Source organism: Cavia porcellus, unplaced genomic scaffold, assembly GCF_034190915.1.
Source record: "Cavia porcellus strain 051 isolate PalLab524CR breed Dunkin Hartley unplaced genomic scaffold, mCavPor4.1 scaffold_28, whole genome shotgun sequence".
Lineage (NCBI taxonomy): Eukaryota > Metazoa > Chordata > Mammalia > Rodentia > Caviidae > Cavia > Cavia porcellus.
Window position 1 is genome coordinate 36189467 of NW_026947511.1, and position 15978 is coordinate 36205444.

The following is a 15978-nucleotide window of genomic DNA, read 5'->3' on the forward strand; positions in this document are numbered from 1 at the left end:
GAAGGCAGGAAGAGTTCCTAGAGCCCAGGACTTGGGACATGAGTTCATGGTTCCCTGGATGGGTCTGTCCTAAAGATAAAGGCAGGGTGTCCCTAGCGGACCACTGGAAGGGGCTGGGGAGCCAACAGAGTGGGATCCCATCATTGCCCAGTCTCAGGGACCTGCCATCAGCCGCCCTGCTTGCCTGCTTCACCTGTGACCTGGGCTTGCTGCCCCTAAGTGCCGAGGGTTTTGTGCACAAGAACTGACTTGCGCTTCCCCTGTGGCAGGTGGTCAGTCGGGTGGCAGCCCAGCAAGGCTTCGACCTGGACCTCGGCTACAGACTGCTGGCCGTGTGTGCTGCAAACCGAGACAAGTTCACTCCCAAGTCTGCCGGTAAGTGTCTCCCGGGGGCTGTGGAGGCGCCATGGGAAGGTGGGGAGTAGGATGGGACTGGAAACTGGGGTGTCCGCCACGCTCGTGTCTCGGATGATCTGTGTGTGTGAGTCTCTTTGAAGGAGTCGCCCGGCCCCCAGGGGTCCTGCAGGGCCACCAAGGCGTCCTGTGCTCTGGCAGGGGGTGCATCCTCTGTTGTCAAACAGTGACATCGCTCTGGGATTGTCCACCTTGGCCTGAGGAGGAAACTGAGGCTCCGAGAAGCAGAAGAGCTGTCCTAGACTTATAAAGCTGAATTCCAGGGTCAGGATTCTAGACTCTTACACCTCACTGTGTTTGTTCATTCATTCATTTTTAAAATTTATTGAAAACCAAACACAGGAGCCAGGCATGGAGGCACATATTTGTAATCCCAGCTCTTGGGAAGCTGAAGCAGGAGAACGGCTACAAATCTGAGGCCAAATAGACTGCCTAGCCTGGGCTACATAATGAATTCAAGGCCAGCCTGGACAGCATAGGCTGACCCTGTCTCAACACAGCAACAAAAACCACACACATACAAACAGAAAAACGCAGTGGTACATTCAGGCTGCCTAATAATATGGCTTATTGTGTACTGTGATGCTGTCATCATGTGGGGTGTAGGGGCCACCCACAGAGCCAGGGAGCCTTCTGTCTTATGAGTTCTAAGCACATTAAAGATACAGTCTGACATTGGCCACTAGCCCCACAAGCTTGAAACCAGACAGACCTGTGACCCTCTAACCTGACCCCTGCTCTGTGTGTGGTCTCTGTGCCTCAGTTTATCTCCTCGGGAAGTCAGGCAGGCTGGGACCTGTCTGCCAGTGGTCACTGTAACTTCCAGAAGTACATCAAGTGCCTACACAGTATGTCTGGGTGTCGTTAACATTTTTGATTGATTAACAACAAATAGGTGAAAAAGGGTTAGTTGCAAAAGCAGAAATTCCTTGCATAACAATATAGTACACGCTGTCCCTGAGCTTGCCAGTTTTTTAGACCGTATTTAGAGTGGGCTTCTGGAGACTGCTGGTGGGGCTCTCACAGTGCACGTCCCCGAATTGATTGGGAATGTACTCTGCACCCCGTGCTGTGCGGGGCGTCTGCCCCATGCTTGTGCACTGTGCTACACTTAGGAAAAGGTGTGTGAGGGCCTCGTGAGCCACAAGCTGAAACCCTTGCCGCTCTTGCCTGTGCTGGGACAGCACCGTCACATGGGACTGTTGTCAGAAACCATCTTAGAATCTCACAAGTGCTGTGTCCGTTCTCGATGGGTTCCTCTGTTGTAATAATACAGTCCAGGTCAATATGACTGAGACAGGGAAAAATCTCACTGTATCAAAGAAACACTTGTCTTGTGTGTAGCCATTCTGTGCAGAAGCCAGCCAGGGCTGCTGGCCAGGGAAACCAAATGGGCAGGGTGCTGGCTCCAGAAACCAAGCTTCCGGGGGAGGGCTCTGCACACTTTTCTCATAAAGGATCAGATGGAGTCTATTTTAGGCCTGTGATCTCTACCAAAGCAACCATAGACCATGTGTAAAGGAATGAGCATGGCTAGTCCCCACTCGGTTTTATTTACGAGAACAAATGTTAGCCTATAGCATTGTGTCTCCAGACTAGAAAAAGAGAAAACCATTAATCAAATGATTGCAGGTGTGAACATATGCATGGGGTGGCAACTCTGTCCGCTGAGGGTGTGCTTAGCCCATAAAGGAAAAGTTCGGGATGCCATAGGATGTTCGGGGGGATGCAGACCATTCTGGGATAGGTATCCAAAAGTCAGGAAAGAGTTAAGGAGGTGAAGAGGAAGATGAGCTTGCTTCTCAGGCAAAGTCATGTGCAAAGGACCTAGGGTGGGGAGAGGAGCATGGCTTTATGTCAGAACTGTTCAGGAGTCTAGCGGTGACATGTGGCAAAGGTGAAGCTGGGAAGGTCAGCAACAAATGAACATGTAGGGCCTGCTTTGAAGGTTGCTTTGTGGTCCTGAATATAATGGAAGCATGCCTAGCTTCTCAGTTTGCAGATCTCTCCTCCTACCAAAGACGGGGAGCTGCCAGATCCCTGGGGAGATCAGGGTGCATGGCAGTGGCTGGATCAAGAACGCAAAAGTGGCACAGGAAAGGCAGTAATATAGAGAGGCCACACTGGGCTGGGGGTAGCTTAGTGGTAGAGGGTTTCCTTAACATGCACCTGGGTTCCATCCCTGCAAAGCCAAGGCAGGGAGTGCATAGCCAGAGAAGCAGAAGGCAAAGAGGAAGCACCACCTACTCCCCTGTGGAGGAAGAGGGGCTCAGGGCACAGGGACTCCCACGGGTTCCCTTACCTGGCAGCACACCCTGGAATTTTGCAGCAGTTCAGAACTTTGTGAGGCACAGAAAATTATTTACATTTGTATCAGCGAACACCCTGATGCTCAGAGAGATCCTGGGACTTGTTTGAGATCACACAGTTCATACGCAGCAGGGCTGGACTTGAACTCCAGCCTCCTGAGCTGGGCAAAGAGAGGGCTGGCTCTGCCCACTGGGTCAGAGTGACCCCAGGGCTGGCTGGGTTCTAGATCTGGGGGCTTCTGTGCTGGCCCAGGGTCTGGGAGCGCCTGCCTGGTTCCGTGAAGATCTCTCCCGTAGGGCCCTGTGCGCCTATGTGGCCCTTCTAATGTCCCGAATCCCAGGTTTGGTGTGTCCTTCATCTGCACCCCTATCTGTGCGCACTTCTTCCCAGTTTCCCTGCCCCCCCCACTGCTCCCCCCCCCCCAGCCTCCTCCTTATAAAATGTGGCTGTCCTCTGCTTGGAAGGCCAGGGGCAATCAGAGAGGGTCTGGGCTTGGCTGCTGGTTTTATTCAAGGGGAAATTGCCAGGTAGGGACAGCCTAGGCTCTGCAGAGGTGGGAGCTGTCATGTGCTCAGAGGCTGCTCAAAGGCTGGCCTTTCCTGGCTTTAGGGGTTGGTGGTGCACTCAGTAACCCTGCCCTGGGCACTGCAGGCTGTGCCCCAGAAGCCCTCACCCTCCTGAGCTCTCTGTCCTCCAAGAGCCTGTGACCCAGGCTATCCCTGTCTGTCCAAACACCTGCTCTGTCAGACTCACCTGTCCAGTCTTCCCTCTCCTTTGTCCTGTGGGCCTCTGGCATCTGTCTATCTATCTGTCCCTCCCTTGTTGCCTTTGTCCATGTCCAGCTTCCTGCTCCTCTTGGGCCTTCTGGGTGGGGTTAGTGTGCACATCTGGGGGAGGAGTCTCAGTTCTTATATACGGGCCTACGTTGCACAACAGGGTGCATAACTGGGGTGTGTGGCTTGGGTATGTGTGGCAGTGGCTTGTGGGCGTATGTGCATGACTCAGGTGTGTGGCTGTGTGGTATGCAGGCTTTGTACGTGGTTGTGTGGTGTGTGGTGTGGGCTCTGGGATATTAAGCAGGGGAGTGTGGGCTTGGGGCCTGTGTGGCTGTTCCCAAGCTGTGTGAGCAGGTGTGTGCATGGCTGTGTAGGTGTGTGCATGGTTTTGTGGGTGTGTGCATGCGTGGCCAGGCCAGTGTGATGCTGCCTGCTGCACGCCTGTGTGCACGTGGGTGTCCTTCTCCTCTCCCTCTCTCCCTGCCCGCCCCCTCCTTGTCTGTTGCTGTGGGCTGGAGCCTGGAGCCCTGATGAGATCACGGGGGCGGAGAGGTGCTTTGTCAGGCGAGCTGGCTGACAGCCTTGGTGGCCGTGCGCTCATAGAGCTGTGCCGGGCAGCGCGGGGCGGTGCCGCGTGTGCCGTGTGTGCGCGTGAGATGGAGCTGGGCGGTGCGGAGCTGAGCCCAGCCAGACGCTGAGCCGCGCAAGCAGGCGGCTCCACGTGGGGCCCTTGGTGCCCAGCCCCCAGCTCTTTGTTCTGGTGCAGCCTTTAGCCTCTGCGCGCACACGGGAACAGAAGCACGCGCACGCACGCAGTCAGCAGCCTCCGCGAAGGCTACTGGGGGCTGGCTGCCCACCTCCCCTTTATCCCCTAAGGTCACCTGGCCAGCCCCCCAGCTGCTCGATGCCTACACACTCTCTTGCGTAGCGTGCCCACCCCGCCACCAGCGACTTGGCAGGCTGTGCTGAAACATCAGCTCCTCAGCACCCAGCTGTCCACACCGGCTGTCCAGGTGGGCGCCGAGCATCAGGCAGTGGCCATCTCAAGGTCCCTAGAAGCCTGCATTCCTCAGCCGTGTCCCACACTTGAATAAATCTGCACCCACTCACCTGGCTCCTCCGAACAGCCAGTGCATGTTGAAATAGAACGGGATGCCAGCATCCAGCGGTAAGGAGCCTGGGGGCCCGACAGGGAGCACCCACCCCAGCTCAGACAGGGTCTGCAGTACCTGCTGTCCTTCTTAGTGGCTTGCCTGTCTCCCTGAGGCAGTGACAGCTGCATGGCATGTCCCACTACTAATGGCAAGGTAGAAATGTGGACAGGTTTGGGAGGCACGGGGCTTCCCAGGGCTGTCCTGAGAGGGTGCAGCCAGAGCTCCGGAGAATGGTCCTGGCAGGAAAAGGCACCGCCCCTCCCCCAAGTGGCTGCATCCTTACGGACAGGCAGAGATGTGCGTCAGTCAGAGCTCACAGAGTGGCTACCCTGAGCTAAATGTGGCCAGAGGTCAGCTCTGGTCAATCTGCAAGGTGGCTTGATACAATGTCAAGGGCATCCACATTTGCTCTGTGGGAGACACTGGCAGCCTTGGGTTGGAGTTCCCTACTGGATGACTCTGTCCAGTTAGTTCCCTCCTGGGACAAGGACAGTGCGCAGCCCCATCCTCCCCCTATTTCTTTCATGCAGCACCTTGGGAACTATCCTGGCCCCGAGGACATGCGCCGTCCGCCCTGTTCTAAGCATGTGGCCAAAGTGCAAGTCCAGGCAAAGAGGCTCTCTGGCTCTGTCCCCAAATATCTGCTCAGCCTGGGTTCCTTAATGTGCTTCATGGGGGTGTTGGCAGATCACAGGAAACTGAAATATGCCCTGGGCCCAGCCAAACTGGGAGGTAAAGAATCAAGAATATGGGGGTCCCTACCCTTCCATCTGTGGCCTGTGGCCTCCAGAAAAAGGGATTTGGGAGAGGCAGTCCCCACAGTGTCAGGAGGCTTCTACCATATCCTGTGCAGCAGCCCTGACTGATCCCAGGGGCTTTTGTCAGAGCCTTAAGCAGGGACAGGGACATCAGCCAGCCAGGTCATTTCTACCTTGTGCTGGAGTCCTTAAGCCAGGGAAAGGCAGGACATCAACCCCTCTCTGTCCGGGTCTTTGAAAACAAATCTCCTTGCCCCTACCAAGCTGAGTGGGAGTTCCCAGACCCATGTGGTGGCAGGAACATCTTTGGTCTCTGTTAGTAGCCACGCTGGAATTTCTACCTTCCTGCTCTCTAACATTCTCTGCCTCTGCCCGCTCCAGAGCATGCAGCCGCCTTCCCGTCACCAGGGAGGACAAATGGCCTCATTCAGGGACACCTAGCCAGAGCTGTCTCTCTAAGACAAAGCTGTGAGCAGCTCTGCAGGCTAGGGCACCTTTTCAAGGCCGGAACAGACTTCCTCCAGGACCCGGCCCCACCCCCACCCCTGAGCTCAGCAAGGCTGGGATGTGGGGGAGGGACAGGGCTTCCTTCCTGCTGCTGGGCCCCCCTGGAAAGGGCTCTGGATTTCATCACTAGGCCCCTGGTTGCTGACTGGCAGCCAGCTCCCTGTGGTGGATGAAACCTGTTCTTGGGCTTGCCTTGTGCTGCTGGGAATGCCTGTCAGTCAGCCCATTCAAAGAGGGGGATACTGAGACTAGGAGAGTGAGGCAGAAGTGGGTCTCACGGCTCCTCGACCAGGATTTGCTTCTGGGAGGCCAGGTCTGAACCCCTGAGCTACCATGTCTTCTGAGTGACCTTGGATGACTCAGCGGGGCAGGTTGTCCTGAGGCAGTGGCCCTGGCTTCCAGCTCCCCGAGGGATGAGGCCTGGGATCCGGTGGCCTGGCTCTGCTCTTGGAGAAGAGAGACAGTGGGAGGGCCTTTGTGGACACAGTGTTCCCAAGCCAAGGAACTGGGGAGAGGGGGGTCATTCTCATGGTCCCTGGAGTGGGGGGTGGGCACCATGGGGGGACAGTGGCATGGAGAATGGAAGGGTAGCTGTGGAAATAGCCTGCAGGCCCAGGAAAAGGGGCTGAGCCTTTCCTGGCTGCTCAGTCTTTAAAAACAAGCCCTGAGGGGGAAATGCTCAGGACAAATAATGTTAACTTTCCAGACAGTAACAAAATACCAATATGGTCCTCTGACCTCAGCCGGGCTGAGAAACAAAACAGGGATGTACCTAAGCACAGACCACAGAAGGACTGTCCCGAAATGTCAGCTTATAAATAATGGCTCCATCTAGGGGGTAGGAGGTGACACCTTTTCTTTATTTCCACACTTTCTGCAGGGGACTTGAGTTGTTGGTAAGCAGGATCCGCAGTGCTTGCTGTGAGTTTCTTCTGAGCCTGGTTGGGGTTTGCAGGGTGAGTGAGAGGAGAGCCCTGTCTCCCAGCTGGCTCAGCAGTTTCTCCGAGAGCCCAGGGACAGGCCTCTGCTTGTCAGGAGGCCACTCTTCCTGTCTTCCTCTCATCTGCTGGATTAGCTCATCACTGACACAACCCCCACCACCGCCACCACCTCACTGTGTCCTACAGAGCCTGGTGTACAGGACACAGGGCCACCGAGGCCCAGCAGCATCTGGCATCTGCTCTCCAAGGGCTTGTCCAAAAGGGATAGGTAATGGCAGGTCACCAGCCGTAGGGAAGGAGAGGTCTGGGGGCCGGATGCTCACAGGAGGCGCAGAGTCCTCTCAAAATGGGCCTGCTCCTCTCTCCTGGACCCTGAGTACCACCAGTCCAGAGTCCACCTGGGAGTCTACAACCTCACCGCCTGCCTAGTTTGGGGGTCTGCAAAGTAGAGGCCGGGGGTTAATAAGGAAAGCAGTAGAGTGGCCAGGCTGCGTGTCCCCAGGTGGAGATCCTGCAGGGAATATTCCAGGCTCCTCACTTCTCTAGGAGGGTCCTAGAAAACCCCACAGGCAGGAAGAAAGTCACAGAAAAGCACAGTCATTAAGCATGTTATCTACTTTAAGCACCTGGGCTCATCCTGCCAGGAACCAGCCTTGTCTGCTGAGCACTGGGGAGCAGGGAGAGAAGGTGTCATCCTCCTGCCTGCCACAGTGGTGGACAAACCTTCCAGCATCCGGCCAGCTCCGTGTGAGGGCAGAAAGCACCAGTAAGGGGCACAGTGGGCAGAAGGGGCATGGACGAGGCAGTGGCAGTGCCTGAGGTACAGTCACTCAAACCCTACCTTGGTGTTCCAGCTGGATTCCAATCAGCTCAACTTGTGATTACCTTACTAAAAGTTTCACTCGCTTACCTGGACTTCCACGTGGGAGTTGTAAAAGGGAACTGTGTATCACTGCCACAGCTGGTGAGCTGCTCTCCCTTGCCAAGGTCAGAAAGGGTCACAATAAAGACAGGCACAGCCACACCCAAGTCTAAGTCGAGTGCTAGAGCCTGGACCGTTCCCTGCCAGTCACCGAGGGCAGTGGTGGGCTTACAAGAGAGTTAAAGTGAAACCAAAGGGGACTGTCTAGCTGGAGGTCACCGCATCCCTAAGGTGGAAGCCAGGTGATGAGGCAGTGGTCTTCTGGACACCCTCAGCCATCTTGTGGCCCACATTGCCAGTCCAGAATGCTCCCCCAAGGGGAGTCCAGGAGGGGGCTGTGCCCTAGCCCAGCATGACTTCCTCCCTCCTTTCGAGGCATCTGGACCATTTCAAGGCTATGGAAAAATGCTAAAGTCATGAGTGTCAGAAACATTCTCAAAATGAAAAATAGGTTTGGCTTTTTGAGATAGAGTCTCACAGCAGCCCTCCTGCCTCAGCCTCCTATGCACTGAGATTACAGATGTAGCCACACCTGGCTAGCGACCCTAGAGTTTTAAGGGTAAGAATGATTTGCTGCTGATGCCACAACTCTGAGCACAGGGCCCACAAACACATATCTAAACACACACGCACACGGCCCTTATTCTTGTGGCTTGAGACGGATATGTTTCCATTCTGCGGGGAAGGAGCAGAGACAGAATTCCTCTCATGATGATACCCAGCTCCGTGAATGACCTAGGCAGGCCCCTTCCTACTTGGAGGAAGAAGCTGAGGTTCAGGGAATGGGCAGATAAGATTCAAAGTGGGACTAGCTACCTGGCCAGGCCATCCCTGCTTCCCAGTAGGAGACCAGGGGCCAATATGTGTCTGAGTAGCTAGAGCGGCCCCTCTGGAGATGCAGGGCCACGGTATTGCCGCCCTGCAAGCTCAGTGCCACCTTCCTGAGACTTTCTATACCTGCCTTCAGCTGCACAGCACAAAGAAACATTCAGGACAGAGGTCCTGCCAGAGCAGTACCCCTTCCAACACCCCAGGTCGCCCCGAGGATGCCGAGTGTTAATAAAGCCATCGGCAGCAATTAATTCTGCAGAGTAAAGAGCCAGGTAAGAGGATTAAGGAAGCCAGAGCTTTGGTTTTAAGATGCAGCTTAGCATTCTCACCCCCAGAGCAGGGATTTCAGGGGATTCGAGGGTGCGAGAGTGAAACAGAGCAGAGCCTTGACAGGAAGTGGGCGCGTTGGTTCTGGAACTTTCTTAGGAAGCATTGCAAACTGCCGCCTTGTACTATCTTCTGGGTTAGGCAGCCAGGTGTTGATGATGGTGCAGTCATTACCAGTTTTGCCTGTTTAGATTTACAGGTGGGTCAAGGAAGAGCATGGGGATTAGGAAAAGATCCAATTTCTATCCCTCTCTGTCCTAATACACAGCACACATTGGATCAGCACTTCTAAACCCCACGCTCCCCACATCATGATCCCGCGTACTTGTGTCCACCCCATTTTACAGGTGAGGAACTGAGGTTTAGATAGATGAAGTAATTTGACCAAGACAGCCTGGCTTAAAAAGAGCCAGAATTGGGATTCAAGCAAGAATATGTGACTTCCTCCAAAGCGATCCTCTGACCCCTGTGGTCTAAGAATGGGTTAATTTGAGGTCCTGAGAAAGACTGGTAAAGACTGAACTGGTCACAAGTGACAATATTTAGCTTGTGACAGTGACATATCCCAGTTGGTTAAGTGACACACCTTCTCGTCTTTGAACTCATGTGACCTTCATGGTCCCATGGACAGTGAGGAGCAGAGAGCCCGAGTTTCAAACGCTCTTTGCAGAAACCATGCAGCTCTGTTTCACATGTTTGTGGAACACATGCACTTCAGAGCAGGCTTCCTGACTCCAAATCCCACCCAGCCTCTGGCTCACCCACTGCGTGATCTTAGAAAACTCACCTACCCTCTGTGTATGTAGGGTCCTCATTTGGTAATGGAAGATCTGTTCCTGTGTTTTGCAGTAGGGTCAGGCTGGCCTTGAATTTGTGGTGATCCTCCTGCCTCAGCCTCCCAAATACTTGGATCAGAGGCATGCACTCCCTCACCAGGCTGATGAGAGGGAATCTTAATGTCTATATCACAAGCATTAAGTGACTTAACATGTATACAGTGCTTAGAACAGGGCCTGGTATCGACTTATGGTGTCAGCCTTATGGTGTCAGCAATTTTATCCCAAATGTGCTTGTGTTCATACGTAGGCAGCCACTCACACGTGGAGGTGGAATAGATCTTTGGGTCTGGAGAAAGTGGATCCTATTTGTAAGTAGGGCCAAGGTGAATGTCAGCTGCACCCACCTTCAACAAGCCAGGAAGTGAAGAGGACCCCATTCCTGTTAGAAACAGTCCTTCTTGGAATTATAGGACCAGCAACCCTGGACCAGTATCTACAACAATAGAGTCAGCTGAGGGTAGAGGGGTCAGGCCTGCAATCCCAGCACTCAGGAGGCTGAGGCAAGACAATCGCTGTTAGAGGCCAGCCTAAACTATGCAACAAGATCCTGTCTCAAAAATAGATGGATAGATGGATAGATAGGTAACCAGTAGTCTTCCATGCAGTTGGGAGCACAGCACATTGCTGTCCCCCCAGAAGAGGAGGCTGGGCCCCTAGGGGGAGGCTGTGGCCCGGAGGAGTAAACAGCAGCGGGCAGCACCTTGGGGTTTCTCCCAAGCAAAAGACTTTGAGGCTCCCCTCTAAATCTTCTAGCAGCCTTTCCCAAAACTCCAGATCGAAAGGAAGGTGGAACTGAGTGTTTTATGAACATCAGTGCTGATCCTCACAAACCAGCCCACTGTACAGACTGGAAAACTGAGGGAGGAAAGCCCTGGCCAGCAGTCCGTGCACTGTGGCCCCACATGAGCTGCCGGGTCAGGTGCACACAGTATTCGGGCTAGGGCTGAGCCCTGGTGACTTGAGACCTCAGCCTCCTCTCTCCCTAACTTTCCAAGTGGCCCTTGAATCAGGGTCAGCTCTCTTCTGGACCAGCACTGGTTGAGGATAAAGAGAGCCCAGAGCTGGAAGCCAGAGCCAGGGCAGCCTAATGTAAGGGTCCAGTTCAAGCTTTGGATCAAACTAGCCTGGGTCCAGCGCAGCTCCGCCACTTCCATGCTGTGTGTGACCCTGGCCTTGTTTCCCAGCCTCAGGAAACGCTGGGTACAAAGAACTTAGCACAAGCTGTCATCTCCTCGGGGCTCTGCACTGGCACTTCTGAGTATTTATCAGACCTTGCTGGCAGACAAGGCTTTGAAGCCTAGCTGTGTGACTTTATGCAAATCACTCTCCTTCTCTAAGCTTGGGGTCCAGTGGCTCTACAATTGAGGTCTCTTGGCTGCAGTGGCAGCAATCCTGTTTCCGTGGCAACCCAGCTGCTTCTCGAGGGACCATCTGGATCGTGTCACCCCGACAAGGTGCTGCCCAGGCAACCAGGTGTTTGTGTTTTGCAGTGGAAGGTGGTAATTCCCCTCACTGGGGACAGGGTGGTGACCTGGCAGGTGGCTGGAAGGAGGCAGAGCCACCTTGGCTGTACCAGCTCTGTTTGCTCTTCCTGGGCCCGGAAAGAAACTGCACCCGAAGCTTACTGGTTCGGGAGCCACACTGGCCAAGGTCTTTCCTCACAGCAGAGTCCTTACTAGAGACATCTTTAGGTTCCTAGGGACATTTCCTGGCTTGTCAAGGCCAGCCAGATGGGAAACCCTGCCTGGGGCTGGACTCCTGCAGGGAATTCCAAAGGGCCCAGTCTCACCTGTTCCAGATGAAGAGACAGTATTGTTTCTGTCAGGAAATAGGAATTACTGGGGAGAGAAATTAGGAGTCTGCCTTTCAAACAGGCTCATAATTATAATGACAGCAGAAACTCTGAGAAAAGGGTAAGCTATATTCACCCCTGCAACATCAGCTCCTGGTCCCCATTCTGTGCAGACCTTGGCACGGGAGATTGTCTATACCCAGAGAGCTCAGCGGGCACATGCCAGGAAGAAGGCAGTGTTGCCAGACTCCATTGCTGGGCGGGAAAGCCCCTAGGGCACCCTGGCCAGGGTGGAAGCAGTTCAGGGAGAGCCACCTGCCCTCAAGATACATTGGGAAGCCCCTGCAGCCTCCCACTGTGGAAAGCACCTGTCCTTTTCCCCGTGAGGGAACTGGAGTCCAGAGAGGTTAAGTCCCAGGCTCTCCTTGCACAGTGGGGAGGTTGGATCAGAATTGGGTCAGTGCCCTTCAGGAAGGGAAGCTGCCCTCCTTGGTGGAGCCAAGGGGCTCCATTTCCCGGAAGCCTGAGGCCACTTTATGAGGCTAGTGGAACAGTTCCCCACCTGTGTACAGGCTCCCTGTTTCCTCCTCTCTCCCTCTCCCTCTCCTTTCTCCCAGTCCCTCCCTCCCCCTCCACTCTCCTTACTTCCTTTGTCTGTCCCCTTGCCCCTGGGGACCGCAGCTGCCTGCACTGCTAGTGCTATCTGGAGAGCTGCAGCTTGTCCCCACTGCTGTCCCCAGCAGCAGCGACTGGCTCCAGGCCCCAGCCCCACCCTGAATGCCGGCTGCTGTTCAGCTCTGCCCCCTCCTGAGTGCCCTCAGCCAAGGAAGTGATGTCATTGCTCTATTCCACTTCCTGGCTCCATGGGGTCTACAGCCCCTCTCAGATGTGTACCCCAGATGTGTTGAATCACTGCCTCCCTATGAAGCAACTGCCTGAGGCCAGGGGTGAGGGGCTCCTGTGTGCAGTCCATAGCTGTGCAGGCCCGGCTTAGAGAGAGACTATGAGAAAATGGGTGCATTGTGGAGCCCTGTGGGGAAGCCAGGTAGCAGGCCAGTGAAGGCACCCATGCACTTCATTGTGGGCCACTGTGGGAGGAAGGTGTCCAGGTGGTCCCCAGGGAGAGAGTCACACACCCTGCTCTGGGCACAGGACCTCTGTGAATGATTCTCGGAACAGAACTGTGGGTTGAGAAAAACAATAGAGATGGTCAGCTGTGGTGGCACAAGTCTAATCCCAGCACTCTGGAGGCTGAAGCAGGAGGATTGTCACAATTTCAAGACCAGTCTGGGATATATAATGAATGAATGAGGCCAGCCTGAACTACATTGTGAGAGTCTATCTTAGAGAGAAAGAGGGAGAGGGTGAGAGAGAGAGAGAGAGGCACTGCTCCTCTAAGGAAGGAGCTCAGGGTGCTGCTGAGGCCCGAGGGGTCAAGGTGCTGCCTTCAGTGCCTTGTGTGGGAAGATCCACCTTAGTTCAGTGTGTGACTCACACAGCCAAGCAGGTCACCCAAAGACACCCCAAGCTTGAGGCTGAGGGAGGCAGAAGTGGGTCTGGGGAGTGGGCAGCAGCCCCTGGTTAGGCAGCTGTGACACACAAGGTGTGCTCAGACTGCCAGGGTGTGTTACTTGTCACTGGCTACCTCTTACCTAAGGTGCTGTGCTGGAAGCCCCGTGCGGCCTAGGGTGGCCAGGGAAGGCATCAGCCTTAAACCATTGGAGGAATAAGGTAGGCCCAGGTGGGCCAGTGGCTGATGGGGGAGGTCGGCCTGCAGTGACCTTAGAGCTGTGTGACTTTATCTGTGTTCATTTCTTAATTGATGTTGGGGATGGAACCAGGGCTTCGAATGCTAAGCGTGTGCTCTAACACTGCACCGTACTGCACCTCCTTCTGACAGAATCCCGTGTAGCAGGGCTGATGTTAGGGAAAATTGTGCCCTTTGCCACACGCCAGGGATGGAGACCAAACAGGTGGGTGGATGCCAGCCTTCCTCATCAAAAAAGAATGGCCATGGGTGGAAGGAGGCTGGCTCGGGAGGATGCCGTGTGTGGGGCAGGAAAGACGGGATTCGCTCAAGGAAGCATTGGTGGTCTCACTGCTCTTTTCCTGTGTTTAGTCTCAGATGTGAATGTCGGAGAGCAGGAGACATTTTAGGGTTCCCTGGCCTGACCTCATTTATCTGAGAAGAGACGCACAGAGAGGGTGCCATCTTCCCAGCAGTTGGGCCACACTGTCCCTGGGGCTAGGCTGGCACCACACAATATTATCACTAATCCTCCTCCCCCTTAGTGTCACTGGTACTGATTCTTTTACTATTTTCAGTATTTCGGCCAATTACTGCCGTCCAATGACTTTTAATACCACACTATTCCGCAGATACCGCATTGCTGATCCTAAAATCTCAACTCCCATGCTGTGTATGATGGTGCACACTTGTAATTCCAGCATTCAGGAGGCTGAGGCAGGAGGATCCTTTTGAGTGTGAGGCCTACCTGGGCTATATAGTGAGCTCAAGTCCAGCCTGAGCTATGTAGGGAGACCTTGTCTCAAAAACAACAAGACAACTTGTATAAAATTATGTTTAGGCTATGTGTCCATGGTGTATATGAAACATAAATAAATTTAGCATTTAGACTTGGGCACCATACCCAAGGTATTTCATTTCGTGTAGGCAGATGTTCCAGAATCTGAAAATATCTGAAATCCCTAACACTTTTCTGGTCCCAGGCATTTTGAAGAAAAGACACTCAGCCTGTGCTACTGCTAATCGGGAAATGGGCTTTCATCTCATCCTGGTCATATTGATAGGCAAATGCTGTACACCCATTCTCTCCTTTTACTGTTCTGAAAAGTTTAGGAAGCTGAGACTTGGAAGGTCATCGACTTGCTTAAGCTCACCCAACTAGCACAGGGCAGGGCTAGAATTCAGACCTGGCAGCCCTGTCCCAGATCCAGCCTACCTGGGTCTCAGGCCAGGCTGCCTCCTAGGAGGAGGAAGAGGACAAGACCACGTGCCAGAGGAATGGGGGCCATAGAGGTTTTGCAAAGCTGGGTGGACTTGTGCCTCAGCGCAGGGGGCAGCCGTCTCCGTTTCCATGGAGGCATCCGACAGTCTGTGTCCTGACTCACTTCACCAGACCTGAAATTCCTGTCCCACAGTTGTCTTTGGACCCGAATGCTTATAAGTAGGTGAGCCTTGTTCATTCTGTGATTTGGCCACAGCAGGGGGGAGGGGCAGTAAGTCCAGATCCAGACAGTCCTGGCTGTGACGCTGGGCCTGTCCCTTCTGTTCCCGAAGGCAAGATCCTGTATCCAAAGCCCCCAGACCCCAGGGCCTCACAAAGAGGAGTCTCTGCCCTTCCAGTCAGGCCATCAGTGAGACAAAGGTAAAGGTGTCTTGCCTAAAAAGCAATGCTGCATCCTCCGCCCTGCACGGGGCACCGGACGGGGGATGAATGAGGAGGCTACCATCCTTGCCCTCTAACAGGCAGGACCATCATGGAGGGAACGACATTTCTGAAGATGTCTTTGTCATGACTGCGATGTTCTAGGAAGGACAGTGGCAGGGCCTTGAGACTGGACTCTTAGGGAAGGCTTGGTGGAGGACAGAACTCTGCCTAGGAGGCTCCTAGGGAAAAAAGCTGCCCAGGGAGGAGGCAGGGAAGGGCGTCCTGGCATAGAGAACAGTACTGCACAGGGTGTGGGTCCCAGTCCTGTCTCTGCTCCTTCTGACTCTGTATCTGTTCTGCATGAGTCCTTCTGAGCCTTGGCCTCCTCATCCGTAGAACAGGATCAACATTAACTGCCCCTGTGTTCTGAGCACCCAAGAAGAGGTTAAGAGCTACAGAGCTTCTGGTTTTGGTTCCATGGATGCCTGGGGGTTCTGGAGGCGGTGTCTGGACTCTACTGCCATGCACCCTGGACACCCAGGCTCTGTGGTACAGGTTGTTCCCGGGCGCTGTTAGGTAATTTAGGCCAAATTCAATTACACACCATGCTCCCAGGTCTGTCTGGGGCCCGAGGAGGGCCATGGGCTCCCCTTGCAGCAGAACTATCGTGAGCACTGGCTTAGTTCTCAGGACTGTGCCTTCCCACAGCACATTCCAGAACATTGCCTGCTTTATAGATGGGGAAACTGAGGCAAGGCAAAGCAACATTGCCCAGCCCCTGTCTTAGTCCGTTAGGGCTGCTATAACAAAATACCTGAGCATGGCGATTCATGAGCAACACACATGTGCCGTCTCTTTTGTAAGAGAAGTCATCCCATCTATGGGGTGGAGCCTTCGTGGCCTAATTACTTACCAAAGAGCCCACCTCTTAGTATCATTATTCTAGGGACCAGAATTCAACACCAATGTAGAGAAACACACTCATTCAGACTAAAGCATCCCAAACTGGCATCCC

General features: G+C 54.2%; 1 protein-coding gene across 9 annotated transcripts in view; it reads left to right on the forward strand.

The window, feature by feature from the left end:
* Zmiz1 (zinc finger MIZ-type containing 1) overlaps positions 1 to 15978 on the forward strand; it is a 194736-nt gene that overhangs the window by 109522 nt on the left and 69236 nt on the right. For all 9 annotated transcript variants that reach the window (XM_063238758.1, XM_013156674.3, XM_013156675.3 and 6 more), the window contains one exon: positions 270 to 375. In XM_063238758.1, coding sequence (XP_063094828.1) covers positions 270 to 375 — 106 coding nt within the window. The remainder of the gene's footprint in view (positions 1 to 269; positions 376 to 15978) is intronic.